The sequence below is a fragment of the Carlito syrichta genome, unplaced genomic scaffold, assembly GCF_000164805.1.
Source record: "Carlito syrichta isolate Samal-C Ts95f unplaced genomic scaffold, Tarsius_syrichta-2.0.1 Scaffold316420, whole genome shotgun sequence".
NCBI classification, from domain to species: domain Eukaryota; kingdom Metazoa; phylum Chordata; class Mammalia; order Primates; family Tarsiidae; genus Carlito; species Carlito syrichta.
Window position 1 is genome coordinate 1,928,999 of NW_007260516.1, and position 17,419 is coordinate 1,946,417.

Genomic DNA, 17,419 nt, shown 5'->3' on the forward strand with positions numbered 1-17,419 from the left:
CCATCAAGGTCACAGGTGCACAATTTCAATTGTTCAAAATGTCTTCCATAGTGTTCAATAAATCATTCATATTATACTCTTTGTTCTAAACCCTGATTAATACAAAAAAACTTTCCTGAGTTAACTCTAGGTTCAATCCAAGTTCACTGATTCCCAATATTTTTAACAATTAATATTACCAACTTAACACTATACTATAATCTATAAGTTTACTTAAATGACTTAGCTGTTAGTTATACTATTATCCTATTACGATTTAACATAATGCCTTATAACTCAGTTAAAACTTATTCTTAAACTACCAAACTTTACTATAATTCATATGAGTTTCATATGCCTAAACTTTAATTTTTATATAATCTAATGATTGACCTCTAATACTATGCTATATCCTATTAAGCTAGTACCTTATCGTTAATTCTTTTATAAATCGTATAGTAACTATTACACTTGAATAATGTAGCAAAAGGAAACAAAACAGCAAGCATAGATTTACGCAACTATGAGTGTATATGTATATATTTTATCCTAACAAGTCTACTCTAAAAATCAAATAGTAGCTGTCACACTCTTGAACAAGGAAATGCAGGGTTGCCAAGATGGCGGCCATGGGCTGAAGCAGACAGAGTTTCGGTAATTAACGAAACAAAAGAAAACGTTCTACCTGGCTAGGGGCAGGGTGACAAAGCTATCATGGTAATTTAGTTTCTAATCTTAGCCCTAGGGGAAACAGCTTTCAGGAACAAGAGCTGACTACCCAGTCTACCAGGAAATAGAAGTTAAAAAATATCTAGAAAGAAGTAAAACTTAGAAAGACAGAGAGAAATAATTCTGCTATGCACTTTCCATCAGGTGTATTGAGATTTACTTATAAGTTTTACTGCCATGTATGCACACTGGTCACTAATCACACGCCAATATTATAGGTATAACTGATATCCTATGTCAGAGGCGATCTTCCAGATGGGCCTTTACAGGCCTCAGCCATGTAGCTATAGATGTTGGCTCCCAACACATGGTTGCCTATCCTGGAAGAAAAACTAAGAAAAGCAGAGAGATGAAAAGGAACAGAAGGCCTCAGATAATGCAGAGGCTACATAATCCCCTCCTGCCTCCACCTTCCAGTATCCTAAGAGCTCAGGAATTGGCCGCATGTGGTGGCTCAACCCTGTAATCCCAGGGTCTTGGGAGGCCGAGGCAGGAGGATCACTTAAGACCAAGAGTTCGAGGCCAGCCTGAGCAACAGAGTGAATCCATTTCTCTACAAAAAATGAACAAGTTAGCCAGGCGTGGTGGCATGAGCCTGTAGCCCCTGCTACCTTGGGAGGTTGATACAACAGGATCACTTGAGCCCAGGAGTTTGAGGCTATGGCGAGCTATGATCATGCCACTCCGCTCCAGTCTGGGAGACAGAGCAAGACCCCCATCTCAAATGAAGGAATGAATAGATCAATAAATAAAACTCAGGAGTTTTGTGATAGACAAATTCTCATGTCCATTTCTTCTCTTTGACTTTCCATCAAGATTGTCAGGTACACAAGGTCAATATTTATCTCCAGAAGAGAAAACAGAAGCTCAGGGAAGTGCTGCGTTTTTGCTCCACGAGCTAGTACAGGTCTAAATCTGGGCCGTCTGGGCTGTGGTGGATCACCTCTTCTGTTACCACATATTGCCTTTCCCTCCCTCCGATTCCAGGGGCTCAAAATGTGGGAGTGGATGGGAAGATAGAAAAAGGGTGGGAGAGAGAGGGGAACCTAACAGGTAGAAAGATCATAAGAATGATCAGGCAGCCTTATCATGACGGAGCCTTATGGTTTTAATCCAACTTTTCCAGAACAGCCTGTTAGTGTCTATACTGACTGATTTAAATTATTGCTCCCTCGAAACAGGGAGGAGGGTAGAAAAAGGCATCTCCAGGTTTGATTATTCCAAGGTCGACTAAATGACATTTAAGGAGCAGAAAGTCATTTGTCAGCATGTTCCTTGCTGACATTTACCCGGCATCTGGCCGGCCACACGGTCTCCAAGCAGAAATGATGGCAGAGAGGCAAGTGTTCCTTGGTGAGGTCACACAGTGGGAGGCACAAAACGTGCCTCAGAGAACCGAGAAAGGAGACTTTGGAATCAAGTAAAAAAAAAAAAAAATAGTGACCATGCAGAAGCCCTCTTAACATTCCACATCTCTCCCACCTGACTCTACCATGGCCACCTTCCTCATGTTGGTACCCGGACACACCCCCTCACCCACCCCTACTTCCTTTGTCACCTGAGAGCATCTTCTGTTAAACTCTGGACCCAACCCGTCAGGCTCTCCAGCTCACCACTGCTAATGAACACGTTTCATAAAACCCTTGAGAATGGGAATGAATACATAGAAAGAACATGCCCCATTATCACAAAGAGTAAAACGAGAGACACTTGTTTCAAGAAACACACATGTATAACCTTTTTCCTAAGTATGTAGTAACTTAGAATACAGCGAATGAAGTGCCATGCAGTAGAAGTTGTTAAGACGTGCTAAGGTTCCCCCTGATGGCTTGTGGATACTTTGAAATTCATCAGAAGCTGGGCTCGGTGGCTCAGTCTGTAATCCCGTGCCTTGGGAGGCTGAGGTGAGTGGATTGCCTGAGCCCGCGGGTTCAAGACCCGCTTGGGCAACTTGGCGAGACCTCATCTCTACAATAAATAAAAAAATTAGCCTGGAGTGGTAGCGCGTGCCCGTAGTTCCAGCTACTTGGAAGGCTGAGGCGGAAGAATCACCGGAGCCCAGCAGGTCGAGGCTGCAGTGGCTGGAAGCGGCCACTGCACTCCAGTCTGGGTGACAGAGTGAGACTCCAACTCAAAAAAAAAAAGCAATTCATCAGAGAGCAAGTGTCAGCTTCCTTCCACCCCTGCTTCAATGAGCCTGCAACACAGTGGAGTCTGAATCACCACGTTTTACTGTGTAATGAGAATAACAGATCATGTATGTCAATGTAGTCATAACTAAAAGCTAAAGCGCTTTGCTATTGTTGATAATCTGGTTATGGACACTCTGGTAAGCTACTTGGAAGCAACACCCAGCTGCTTCAGTCCTCAGTGCTAGCTGCCACGTGGCAAGATACATAAGTGCTCTATTCACACCAACTTGTGTTAAAACCCCAGTCCCACCTTTAACTAGCTGTTTGATGCTGAGCACCTAACCTTGGGCTTCAGTTTCCTTATCTAGAAATTAAAGATCGGTAATAACGCCCATATAGGATTCATGTAGAGATTTAAATGAACTAATACTTGACACATAATCAGTACCCCATAGATAAGCTCTCTCCTTCTCCCTGGCCCTCTCCCAGCTGCTCTGACGAGGAGTCCTCAGAGGTCCCTAAGCAGGTGGTTAGTGACATGATTTTGGGGGGAAGACAGACTTGATAGACCAAGCTTGAAATCTAATTATCTATGCTTGTTGAAAACACTGCATGGACATATACAAGGAGGGATCCAAAAAAAACCCCTCAGAATTCATTTATAAAAATTGTGTAAACTTCAGCACCTTCAAAGTACTCTCCATTTGATGCAATATACCTATCAAGACACTTTTTTCACTGCTCAAAACATTTTTTGAACCCATCGATTACGAGGCCTTTTAGTGCTTCTGCTATTTTTTGGTTCACCTCTTCCACATCAGCAAAACGTTTCCCTTTGAAGACTTTTTCCATCCAGGGAAACAAAGTCACTCAAGGTGAGATCAGATGACTAGGAAAGGTGGGGCGTAGGGTTCATACCATTCTTGGTAAAAAAAAAAACAAAAAAAAAAAAACAACAACTGCTGAACACTCAGATTATGTTCGTAAATCACCCATCATGAAATGGGCAAACTTGTTGAAAGAATCTCTCCAAAATATTCACTGAAGCTGAAAGCAGTCTCTCACAACACCAGCTGGTACACTGACGCTGATGGCTTCCTAGAACACTGACCTTGCAGGGAAAACCTATACTACAAGGAGTCTGCCCTCCAAAAAATATATATATAATTTGGGGAGGTCCTCCCTCATATAAGGAGATTAAATTATGATGGTTAAGAACCATCAACATGTCTCACAGAGGAAATGATGTTTTCTTCCTCTAGGTTTGAACACCACTGTTATAAAACCTGTCCTGAGAAGACCTACAATGAAGAATTGGAATGCAAGGCATGCGATACTAACTGTGGCAACTGTGACCAGAATGAGTGTTACTGGTGTGAAGAGGGCTTCTTTCTCTTGGGTAAGCCAGAAAATGGCACCATTCAAAGTGAGAACCAGGATGGGGTGGTGGTTCACACCTGTAATCCCCAGCACTTTGGGAGGTGGTGGTAGGAGGATCGCTTGAGGCCAGGAGTTTCAGACCAGCCTTGGCAACATAGCGAGACCTCTGTCTCTAGAGAAAATTTTAAAATAATTTTAAAAATAATTTTTTTAAGAAATAGTAAGATAGCGTTTGCCTGTAGTTCCAGCTACTTGGAAGGCTGAAGCAAAAGGATCGCTGGAGCCCAGCAGGTCGAGGATGCAGTGGCCGGAAGCAGCCACTACACTCCAGTCTGGGCGACAGAGTGAGACTCCCACTCAAAAAAAAAGAAAAGAAAAGAAACAGTAAGAACCAGGCGTTGGCCGGGTTTGGTGGCTCAGCCTGTAATCCCGCGCCTTTGGGAGGCTGAGGTGAGTGGATTGCCTGAGCCCGCGGGTTCGAGACCTGCCTGGGCAACTTGGCGAGACCTCATCTCTACAATAAATCAAAAACTAGGCGGGCGTGTTAGCGCGCGCCTGTAGTTCCAGCTACTTGGAAGGCTGAGGCGGAAGGATCGCCGGGGCCCAGCAGGTCGAGGCTGCAGTGGCCGCTCCTGGGCCACTGGGCGACAGAGTATCTGGGCGACAGAGTGAGACTCCCACTCAAAAAAAAAGAACCAGGCGTTCGAGCGCCACCCAGTCAGTGCCATTTTAGCGCATATGTGATTGGTTTCAGAGCCTTTGTATGCGGGCACCTCTGGTCCAAGGAAGAATTTTAATTTGGTTTGAAAATAAACATTAGCCGGGACTACTTCCTTCTGCTTTTGTTACTGAAGCTTAGTTCATTTTTCACTAATTAATGTCAAATATCTCCAAGCTGACGGAAATGAGAGCGACTTGGACAAAGACGGGAAGGGAGGGGACCTGAAGATGAGTATTTTAGAATGGAAGTCGCCCGGGACATTCAGAACCCTGACCCTCGGCTGGAGACTTAATTCACATCATGTATTCCTGTGTGCTGTAAGAGTCAAACAAGATCCTTTGTTCAGGTTTCATGACTTTGATGGAAATGGATGGTCAGGAAAATAATATAGTGAGTCTTTCAACTGAAGTGCTCTTGATATTTGTGGGAGAAAGAATAAGACAAACAGCCCACAAACGATCTTCAGTGGTTCTCTAGATAGAGATTTATTTTATTTGTAGTGTTTCAAGACCTCAAGGATGTAAAGTTCTTTTTGTGATGCTCTTAACCCTTTGAGCTAATGACCAATTTAAATTCTCAGTTGAAAGAGTACTTGGGGTGGGCGTGGTGGCTCATGCCTATAATCCCAGCACTTTGGGAGGCCGAGGTGAGAGGATTACCTGAGCCCGTGGGTTCGAGACCAGCCTGGGCAACTTGGTGAGACCTCATCTCTACAATAACTCTAGAAAAAGTAGACGGGTGTGGTGGTGCATGCCTGTAGTTCCAGCTACTTGGAAGGCTGAGGCGGAAGGATTGCCTGAGCCCAGTAAGTTGAGACTGCGGTGGCCATGAGTGTGCCACTGCCCTCCAGCTTGGACAACAGAGCGAGACCCTGACTCAAAAAGAAAGAAAGAAAGAGTACTTAGACGAAGTGTTGGATTTGTTAAAACCCATTCCTTGACTGAAGTAAGCTAAAGTTGTTCTGCTTCCTTTAAAAACAAATGCAAACAAAAACGTTCCTAAGCTGAGAGCGGTGGCTCACGCCTGTAATCCTAGCACTTTGGGAGGGGGAAGAGGGCGGGGACCTGAAGACGAGGAAGGGGGTGAATTTTACAATAAATCAAAAAATTAGCCAGGCATGATGGTCCACGCTTATGGTTCCAACAACTTGGAAGGTGAAGGGGAAGGATTGCCTGAGCCCAGCAGGTCGAGGCTGCGGTGGCTGCGAGCATGCCACTGCACTCCAGCCTGGGCGACAGAGTGAGACTCCAACTCAAAAAAAAAGTCCCTAAGACTTCCTTCAGCCTCTCCAGAACTTGGCCTTGTGCGTAGCACCGAGCTCTGACAGCCAGAGCTCCACCTTCATGCTTCCCCTCTGTGTTCTCACATAGGTGGCAGCTGTGTGAGGACGTGTGGCCCTGGCTTCCATGGTGACCCAGAAGTGGGAGAATGTGAGCCCTGCCACCGAGCCTGCGAAACCTGTACCGGCCTTGGCTACGACCAGTGCAGCAGCTGCAGAGAAGGACTACAGCTGCTGCAGGGGATGTGCGTGCGGCCCGCCCAGGCCCAGGTAGAAGGCCAATTCTGGAATGGTACGTACCTCTCAAGCAGGGATCACAGGAGTCTAGCCACCTCGTCTGTCTCCCTCCTGGTTTGTTTTGTTTAGTTTCTTGAGTGATCCAGGAGAGAAAGGCAGTGCAGAGACAGAAGACCCTGGAGAGAGAATCAAGCTGGGGTCATTGCAGGGTCTCAGATGCTTGCAGTGGGTGAGGGGAGGAAGCCGTGGTCAGCCTTTGGCCAACAGGGAGAACTCGAAGGACAACTGATGATGGATCTGACCGCTGGAGTTTCTACCTGGGTGAAGTAGGCTCGGAAGCATTTAAACAGGTCATGTAAGGAAATGACCCCAATACCATTTTCTCAAAAATTTCAGAAGAGCTTCTATCACGTGCGTGTATCTCTTTATTAGAGTGAAGGAAAACTTTACCCACAGGGTGGGCCTTCGCATTCGGATGAGGAAGAGCTCTTTGAATGTGTTAAAACTTATTCTAAAACAGATGATCTTTCTGGCTGAACGATTAGAACTCGCCATCCTTCAAGCTTGCCTTTTACCAGTTGCAGATGGGGGGACGTGGGGGAGCTTCTGCAGGGGCAGAAAGAGGAAAAGAGTGGAAGCTTGAACTCAAACAGTAAAGATCTTCAGGTAGTCCTTCTTTACCGAGTCTTCAGAGTCGGCCTCTCGCGTTTCAGCCACGGTTACTGGCTTCCTTGCAAGGTAATTACGAACCTCCAGTGACCTCTTCATGTCTGAGGTAGTTACAAAACAAAATCCTCCTCCTGCTGGAAAAATCTGACTCACATTCTGTGCAGAGACACAAAAACAAGAGACGCTTCCACTTGATTTCGAGGCAAGACTTTGTTCAAAGGGTCACTTCAGTGCAGAGGCAGTGGCCGCTAAAAAGAGGGCCAGGCAGGGTGAGCCTGCTGAGGGCTTGAGGGAGTGACATCTCTGTGGCTCTTGCTGGGCTTGGGGGAGTTTGGGGGGAAGCCGGTCCATGGCCACCGGCTACTATGACAGTTTTGCACATGTGGCTTCAAGGAAGAGCCGCTCGGACACCATCACACACCCAGCAGCCAAAGGCCACAGAGCACCCGGGCCCTATTTCAGAGACATAGCTGGGAAGAAGATTATTCAATCCAGATTGGGATATCTTCCGTGAATTATAGCCGGACCAGAATGCTGAAAACGAGTTTGTCTGGCATTCAGGCATTTAAGAGGCAGGGCGAGCCAAGAGGAAAATGGTCTGGTGCTGTGTTTCTAGCTAAGAACATCTGTATTTTATCTGGCGTCCAGATGATGACAAGGTCCGGCGAGCCAAGAGTCAGAGCAGGCTTGATTCCCCAAACGATTCCACGTCCCTTCAACTGGACCACGCATTTTGCAAGCAGAATTCAGGCCCGGACGCTTCCCCCGGTCGAAGCACCACACCCAGCCTTCTACGTTTTCTCCCATCACCCTGCGATGTTTTGGGGGAGGAGAGACTTAGTCCATCTGGGGGTTTCGTACTCATGAGGGCTTTGGGATAAGGATGAGAATGCTCCTCGTGGCTGGACAGAAGCAATCAGGTCCCTGACAGAGCTGCACTTTTCCATCCCTATGATCTATGAGATAAGGCATGCAGACCATTCACAAAGAGAAAAATCCATTTATTCACTAAGCAAGGTAAAGCCACCACGCGGCTCTCTCCAGCGCAGTGTGAGCACTGAGGCGGATGGTTAATAGCAGCGCATTCCACAAAGCCCTGGAGTATTTGAGTCAATGCCTGCATCTCTCTCCTGACTTCTTTTCCTTAGAAAAACAAGGTCCAGAGTGTAACAGGAGAGTGGAAGGTTCCAGAGAACAAGCACTAATTAGCCACACCTTTAAGATGATGAGAAGCAGATTGCAGTCATCCTGGGTCACTCTAGAGGAAACCCAGACAAATGAGAGGATATAGGGGGTGCCAACAAGGTTTCTTTTGTCTTTGTTTTTCAAACACAGTTTCAGAGTCAGGTAGAAAAGGTAAAATGACACCCACTTCAGTTCATTCCTTCACACACGTAGCTCACCCCATGCAGTGGGGACAATCTGACCAGGTTTCCGTGCGAAGACTACAACCAACCTTGTGAGCATATGTCAGCAAGGACTGGGAAAACGCCCTTGAAATAAAAGTCCAACCAGAGTTCCTCTTTTACTAAGGTGGCTAATCAGGATGAAAGTGGCAACGATGGCCGGGCTCGGTGGCTCAGCCTGTAATCCCAGCCCTTTGGGAGGCCAAGGTGAGTGGATTGCCTGAGCCCGCGGGTTCAAGACCCACCTGGGCAACTTGACGAGACCTCATCTCTACAACAAATCAAAAATTAGCTGGACGTGGTAGCGCGTGCCTATAGTTCCAACTACTCGGAAGGCTGAGGCGGAAGGATCACCGGAGCCCAGCAGGTCGAGGTTGCGGTGGCCGGGAGCGGCCACTGCACTCCAGTCTGGGTGACAGAGTGAGACTCCAACTCAAAAAAAAAAAAAAGAAAGAAAGAAAGTGGCAACGATGAGAGAGTCACCCCGTTCTTTGTCAACTGCCAACAGAGTGGGAATAGCCCCTATCAAATTCAAGGATGGATATCCCTCTGCTGATCAGACCAAGCCTTAAATCCTCCAGCCAAGACTCGGTAGTCTCCAAAGATGGCGTTCAACTTTCTGTTCTTCCAACTGCCAAAAAGTCACATGGTGGCTCACTCCAGAAATCCTAGAATTGTGGGAGGTGAGGATGGGAGGATTGCTTGGGCCCAGGAGTTCGAGACCAGCCTGGACAACAAAGCAAGAACTGATCTTTACCAAAATAAAAGAATTAGCTGGGTGTGGTGGCTCACACCTATAGTCCCAGCACTTTGGGAGGCCGAGGTAGGAGGATTGCATGAGTCCAGAAATTTGAGACCAGCCTGGGCAACATAGCCAGACCTCATCTCTACAAAAAAATTTAAAAATTAGCTGGGAATGGTGGCAAGCACCTTTAGCCCCAGTTCTTTGGGAGACTGAGCCAAGAGGATCACCTGAGCCCAGAAGGTTGAGGCTGCAGTGAGCCATGATCGTGCCACTGTACTCCAGCCTGGCCAATGGAGAGAGATCCCAACTCAAAAAAAAAAGAAAGAGAGAAGGAAAGAAAGAAAAAAGAAAGAAAGAAAGAAACATTAAAAAAAAAAAAGGAACTACATAAATGTATGGATTATCCCCAAACCCTCTGGCCTCGTCACCAACATGTTGTGATCATGACTTAGTCCAGTGTCCCTCAATGGCAGGAATAAAACAGGCCACACATGGCTTCAGCAGTGACTCGGGCATCACACAAAGCCACCCTGAGTGGAAATGTTCAGGTGTGCGGGCCATGGGCTTTGAAAGATAGTGGCCCCAGCTGGCTTCCTGCAACCATTGCTGGGAACGGAAACAGTTTCCTCCGTTGCTGTTAAATCATTTGGGTTTTCTTAAGTGGTTTCCCCCCTGGTGGTGCTGGAAAGTCCTAGGAGTAATTCCTGCACATTTCGCCTCCCCACCTCTTTCCATCATTGATTAAAACCATGTTGCAGCAGGCTCTAATTACACATTCTGGTGATAGTCTAATCTACGGAGCACAGACATGGTGAATTAACTTTTTGTCTTTGACCACATCCTCACAATTTATCACTAGCCTGTCTTTTGATCCTAATTCCTGTGCTCAGGAAAAGACTGGAGTCCCAGAGTCAGCCGCAAACGCTGAAAGCCACTCGCATGTGAACAAAAAAAATCGACTTCAGTAGGGGAGAGATAGGTTGCCTGATAGTAACTCAACTTTAAAAAACTTCAAAGACACCATGGAAATCCGATTTTAAGAAGAACTCTGTAGATGTGTTCAGCTGCCTCACTTAGAAATGAGGCACCCCAGACCGGGCACAGTGGCTCAAGCCTGTAATCCCAGCACTTTGGGAGGCTGAGGCGAGAGGATTGTCTGAGCTCAGGGGTTCGAAACTAGCCTGGGCAACTTGGTGAGACTTCGTCTCTACAATAAATCAAAAAATAAGCCGGGTGTGGTAGTGCCTGTAGTTCTGGCTACTTGGAAGGTTGAAATGGAAGGATCGCCTGAGCCCAGCAGGTCGAGGCTGCAGTGGCCGTGAGCATGCCACTGCACTCCAGCCTGGGTGACAGAGTGAGACTAACTCAAAAAGAAAAAAACAAAACGAGGCACCCTCTTTAATTCGTTAACCAACTAACACCTAGAGTTCTAATAAGTCACTGGGTAAGTAAGTAATTCAGTGTTTGGTCCAGTAGCATGAAGGCATCACTTATAACAGCTTGCACTGATTGCTAGATAACCAGGGATTTTGTAAGCAGATTGTTAAACCACTGACAGCTTGAAATCAGCTATGGTGGGAGTATTTACACCATGGAAATGGGGAACACTACAAATCAAGGCGTGATTCGTCTCTTATTTTTATAGAAAGCGGTTTTTACCGGCACACCACTGCTTTGGCCTCTATCAAACCACTTTAAAATTCAGATTAATGACTGAAAAATGTCCCGAGTGCATGTGGGCTTCAGAGTTAGACATACCGGAATTCAAATCCTGACCCTTTGACATTTTAGCTTTGTTACCTTGAGAGATTACTTATCCTTTCTGAGCCTGAGTTCCCTCATGTCTAAAAAATGAAAATATAGCCAGGTACAATGGTTCACGCCCATAATCCCAGCCCTTTGGGAAGCCAAGGCGAGAGAATTACCTGAGCCTATGGGTTCGAGATCAGCCTGGGCAATTTGGCGAGACCCCAAAAATAAGCCAGGCATGGTGGCACATGTCTATAGTTCCAGCTACTTGGAAGACTAGGTGGAAGGATCACCTGAGTCGAGCAGGTTGAGGCTGTGGTGGCCAGTGGCGTGCCACTGTACTCCTGGGTGACAGAGTGAGACGAGACTCCTCAAAAAAAAAAAAGAAAAGAAAAGAAAATATGAAACTACCACACACAAAGTCATTTGAAGAATTAACTGAGAGAATACTTGTAAAGGTACCCAGCACACAGGTGACACAATGAAAGGACAGGCACGGTGGCTCACGCCTATAATCCCGGCACTTTGGAAGGCCAAGTGAGGATTGCCTGAGCCCATGGGTTCAAGACCAGCCTAGGCATCTTGGTGAAACTTCATCTGTACAATGAATAATAAAAAAAAAAAAAAGTACCCAGGCATGATGGCGCATGCCTGTGGGTCCAGCTACTTGAAAGGCTTGAGGCACAAGGATCGCCTGAGTCCAGCAGGTCGAGGCTGTGGTGGTCATGAGTGTGCCACTGTACTCCAGCCTCGGTGACAGAGTGAGATACTGACTTAAACAACAACAACGACAATAAAAATTAAAACAAAAAATTAATCTAATCTCTAACCCTTTAGCTCAGGCCAGTGTTAACACTTGAAGTGCTAGTTCATTTTCAAAGCTGCATTTTCTAGCTCACAAAAAAAAAAGCAATCTGAGGAGACGAGAGAGAAATACAGATCCAGGAAAAATGGCCTTAGAAAGAAGGCGCAAATAAAGGTCAGTATGGATATCTAATTGACAGAGTCCTGACTTGACCGAGATGTAAATATTCACCAAGATGTTGGGAGCAGCTTTATTTATAATTTTTTTAAAGAAGAACAATAGAAAACATGTGGCAAAAGAAAAAAGTCTTGTAAATTCTAACTCATACAAGGAAATATGCTCACCATTAAAAATGATGTTCACAAAGAATGCTAATGACAAGAGAAAAATGCTTGTAAGATGTATAATGTTAAACTGGGCATAGTGGCTCACACCTGTGATCCCAGCACTTTGAGAGGCAGAGGTAAGAGCATTGCTTGAGCTCAGGAGTTCGAGACCAGCCTGGGCAATATAGTGAGACCTCTTCTACAAAAAATCAGTTGGGCGTGGTTGCACATACTTGTAATCCCAGCTACTCAGGAGGCTGAGGCAGGAGGATTACCTGAGTCCAGGAGTTGGAGGCTCGGGTGAACTGTGACTGTGCCACTGCATTCCAGCCTGGGCAAAAGAAGATATAACTGATCACCCATCTATTCATATATGTAATTATACACACACATTCAATATAACGATGAGAAATCTAGGTGTCAAAGTATGCACAACGGATGCTTCTGGGTGTTGGGATTGTGGTTGAATTTTATCTTTATATATTTGCGTTAAAAAAATAAAACACTTTATTTTTTTGATAAAAAAGAAGCTGTGCCCACTGCAAACTCATCTTTGGTGAGGAGGCTGCCGCAGGCGCGACGAAGGTGGAAGGTTCGATTCAAAAGAGGTAACGGGCGGCCATAAGAAAGAATGAAATCATGTCCTTTGCAGCAACATGGATGGAACTGAGGTCATCCTCCTAGACAGCAAATTCAGAGACAGAAAGTCAAACACCACATGTTCTCACTGATATGCAGGAGCTAAATGCCCACCAAGATGGAAATGATAGACGCTGAGAACACCCATGGGGGGGGGACGGAGTCCAGGGAGGGTTGGAAAGTGACCTATTGAGTGTAGTGTTCACTCTCTGGGAAATGGGCCGCCTGCAGTTTGATCCTCGCCAGTTATGGCCGGGTAACAAACATGCACCCGTGCTTCCTAAATCTAAACGTTTTCAAAAAGGCCACCAACGATAAAAATACAAGGAAGAAGAAAAAAAAAAGAGGTAACAGGGACATAGGCGACAGTCACGGCTGCGGAGACCGTCTCCCCTTGGTAGAAACCAACCCAAGACGCTGGGAGGCCAGGAGCAAGCAGGGTGCAGATGTCATCAGAGAAAAGAGAGAGGAGGGAGCCCGGAACAGCAAGTGTCAGTGGTGCTCCAAGGGAAAACTCTGAGGAAAGTCAGCCGTGGCGATTTCTGTAACATGTAAGGACACTCCTGACGTGCTAAGTGGTCATGTCCAGGAGAGGCCATCAAGAGAAGCCCCTGGCCTTGTAGAACTCTCCTAGATTAAAGAAGCACTTTTGGCCTACGTGGTCATGGCCATTCCAGCCAAAATAGCAAAGACTAGAAAACGGTCAATGGCTACCAGTAGGAGATGAGAGAAAGTTGACGCGTCCATGCAATGAAATACTATAGAGCCATGAAAAAGAGGGAAGAAGTTCTTTATGTACTGATAAAGAATGGTCTTCTAAATATATGTCTGTTTGTTTTAAAGGCAGGGAGGATGTAACAGTGTGACTAAATACAGTTTGTATTGAAAAGGGTGGAAAAGGGTTTCAGAGGGAGATTTCACAGCATATGTCTTTTCTCCATGTTGAACCATGTGGATATGACTTATTTAATAAAAAAATACGTAGAATAAATGGCCCCTTGCTTTATAAGTATATGGTTTAACTGTAGTCATTTCCAAAGAATGGATGCTACAAAGTGATTTTTCTTTTCTTCTTTCTTTCGCTTGCTTTCTTTTTCTTTCTTTCTTTCTTTCTTTCTTTCTTTCTTTCTTTCTTTCTTTCTTTCTTTCTTTCTTTCTCTCTCTCTCTCTCTCTCTTTCTCTCTCTTTCTTTCTTTCTTTCTCTCAGACCTTGCTTAGTCTAGAATTTCTGGAGTGGGGAGAACAGAGAATCTATGATCACTGTCAAAATCTACTTGAGATTAAGTCACTAATCTTTTATGATAAAGAACTCTAGCTGGGGATGACCATCCCCTGCCCATGCCTAATGCCTAAGTTAACTGCTTGTACAGAGCTCCCTCTGGTGGGAATATGAAGACACTACAGAATTTTATACAACGCATATACAGTAAAACATCAAATCGCCAGTATATGATGGATATGCAATTATAAATACAAGTGTATTGTCATATAGATACAAATATGAGAAAATTAATGAAAACATCTTTGTAGATACATCCAGTATACAAATGACATCAAAAGAAAATCAGCCTGGGATCTGGACACAGAACATGAAAATTTTTCAAGGTGCTCACTGTCTGGTGAATATTATCATGTTATCATTTTTTGAACAACTGCTTTCAGCAATTCAGTAAACTTTTTTTTTTAAATAAAAATAGAGATGGGGCCTCACTACGTTTCTGCCCAAGCGGGTCTTGAACTCCTGGGTTCAAGCCCTCTTCCCACCTTGACCTCCCAAGGGGCTGGGATTACAGGCGCGAACCATCACACCAAGCCCAGTAAGAATCTTGACTGATATTAGCAACAAAATTGTTGCTTGTCTTTCTGCTGCCTTCTCCCGTGGGTTAAGTGATATTGTCAGGTGAAAAAGACCTTCGGGGACAGAATCACTCCCGTGGGGAGGCATGTGGACCACCTTTATGACAATCCCATGGCTAATGCATGGCTCCACACAAGGCCAAACTGAGCCTTTAATAGGTCTCCCAGGGAGAGGACATCAGTCAGTCATCAGCTTTAATTAGTATGCCGGAAAACCAGGGAAAAACTTCCTCTCCAAACTACAAAAAGCCAGCCTCTCAGCATGGCTGCATAGGTCATCATTTATATCTATATCTAAATATCTCCATCCTCTCTCTCGGTCTCCATCTACCTATCTCTCTGTCATCCATTTCTCTATCTTCTATACTTGAATCTAGTTTCTTCTCTAGCAAGACCCCGCAGCTTCTACCCTTGAGTGCCATCATGGACGCCAAGCAGTGCCTCCTGGTACTACTCTAGGCATGAAAGCAGCGGGAAGGGAGAGAGAGATAAGCCTCAGAGATGGGGTGGAGAGAGAGAGACTAGGACAGCAGAGGCCACCACCATTGACTGAGCCACCGTGTTAAGCCCTTGGCACGTGTGATCTCATTTCATCTGCACAACAGTGCTGCAAGGAGGGAATCATTTTCTTTCATTTTAAAGCCAAGGAACGTAGGCCTCCGAGAGTTTAATTGCCGTATCCATGGTTACACGGCCCTGGAGCGGTACAGCTGGGATCAGAAGGCAGGTGTGGCGAGACAGCCACCTATACCGGACTGACTCTGGGGAAGAGAGGGAGGAAAATGAAAGGCAGGAGAGGAAGGAGGGAAGAGGCGAAGGAAATGGAGGGAGGAAGTGAGGAAGGTGGTAGCCGAAGAGAATGGTGAGACACGGGCAATTGACTAGGGGTCAGCGGCATTTAAATCGCACGTTCAGAGCTAGAACTTATTTTTTTTTAATGTGTCCCTGTGTGAGTTACACTGATTCCTGAGCATATCCCTGAGCTTTGGTCAAGGTCTCAATATGTAGTTACTGAGTGACATCACTGAGACTCTTCTGTATATCCTTGAAATTGCCCCGTGGAGTTGCTGAGTGACTTCCTGGGAAGACTAGCCGATGAGAGAAAGGGAGAAGGAATGTTTCTGGTGTTTCCCTGGTTAATGGTGCCTTAACCTGGAATGACCTGCTGAAAGCCTAACCAACCAGAAAGCTTGTGAACGGGCTGATTTTTTGATACCTAACGAAGATTTGGGACAAATTTAAGATGAGATCAATTTAGGTTACCTACCACAATGGCTACTCTGAAGAAGTCAGAGACCCAAACGTTGGCCAATAATGAAATCTGACATCCAAAAAAAAAAAGGCCGTGCTTGGTGGCTCACACTTGTAATCCCAGCACTTGGGAGGCCGAGGCAAGAGGATTCCTTGACCCCAGAAATTTGAGACCAGCCTAGGCAACATGGCGAGACTTCGTCTCTACAAAAGATCAAAAACTTAGCCAGGCTTGATGGCGCATGCCTTGTAGTCCCAGATGCTGGGAAGGCTGAGGTAGAAGGATCCCCTGAGCCCAGGAGGTCCAGGTTGTAGGGAGTGCTCCAGCCTGGGTGACAGAGTGAGACCCTGACTCAAATAATAATGAAATTAACTTTGAAAAACAAAGAACAAAAAGAATAAAGATAACATGTTTATCCACAACAGGCACAATGAATTCTAAGTTATCACCTTGGAGTGAATAGAAGTGGTCATCCAAGAATCTAGGGAAAGAAGTGATGACTTTGACTTACAAACTCATTCATGAGTTTGCAGTCACTCCTTATTGTGCGTTTTTAACATATGAAAGAAAGAATCATTTGTAGTCTGGGCTCAGGTGATCCCTCCACCTCAGCCTCCCGTGTAGCTGAAACTACAGACACACGCCACCACGCCCAGCTAATTTTTTTAATTATTGTAGAGATGGGGTCTCACCAAGTTGCCCAGGCTGGTCTCAAACCCGTGGGTTCAGGCAGTCCTCCCCCCTCGGCCTCCCAAAGTGCTGGGATTATAGGCGTGGGCCACTGAGCCTGGCTCCCTTTGATCTTACATTATCTAAATTTTGGCACCTGCTCACTGACATTGTGTAGGCTTCTGGTCGAGATTGCAGTGGCCAGGAACGGGCCACTGCCCTCCAGCCTGGGTGACAGAGTGAGACTCCTACCCCAACCCCCCCCCCTGAAAAACAAAGGGTTCTGTTTCAGGCGGGAGGGAAGACTAGGTTCCCCATAAGATCTTTCTCAACACCGTGAGTCTACTTACCTGTTCAAAGGAGAAGTCTGACTTGTGCTTTCTTTCCCATACAGACATTTTGGGAAAAGACCAACCCTGTCATTCTTCCTGTAGAACCTGCCGAGAATCCGCGACTCTGTGCACTTCATGTCCAAAAGGTTAGTGCGGAGTGTGACAGGAGCTGTCGGTGGCCAAGTCAAGTCACGGAAACTCACATACGTTGGTGTCTGGGTGGAAGGAAGTCTGTGGGACCTTATCTGGTCCTGTCATCGCTTGTTCCTATCACAGGGTACTCTGCAGACACACAAGGACCCTAACGTTGACCAGTAATTTTTTCAAAAGGCTTTCAAGGTACAAAAATCACACCAATGTTTCTTAATCCAATGGCATGATGAAGTCACCAGTTGGTTTGGCCACAGAATTTGTCACAGTCTATGGGTACTTGACTGTTTTAGAGGTTTCTTTCCTTCCCTTTCCCTTTCTTTCTTTCTTTCTTTCTTTCTTTCTTTCTTTCTTTCTTTCTTT

At 45.7% G+C, this 17,419-nt stretch overlaps 1 protein-coding gene across 1 annotated transcript in view; it reads left to right on the forward strand.

The window, feature by feature from the left end:
• Nucleotides 1-17,419, forward strand: part of PCSK5 (proprotein convertase subtilisin/kexin type 5) — a 467,206-nt gene that overhangs the window by 401,621 nt on the left and 48,166 nt on the right. Inside the window, exons 28-30 of the mRNA XM_021707170.1 lie at nt 4,103-4,239; nt 6,312-6,512; nt 16,969-17,052. Of these exons, the coding sequence (XP_021562845.1) occupies nt 4,103-4,239; nt 6,312-6,512; nt 16,969-17,052 (422 nt within the window). The remainder of the gene's footprint in view (nt 1-4,102; nt 4,240-6,311; nt 6,513-16,968; nt 17,053-17,419) is intronic.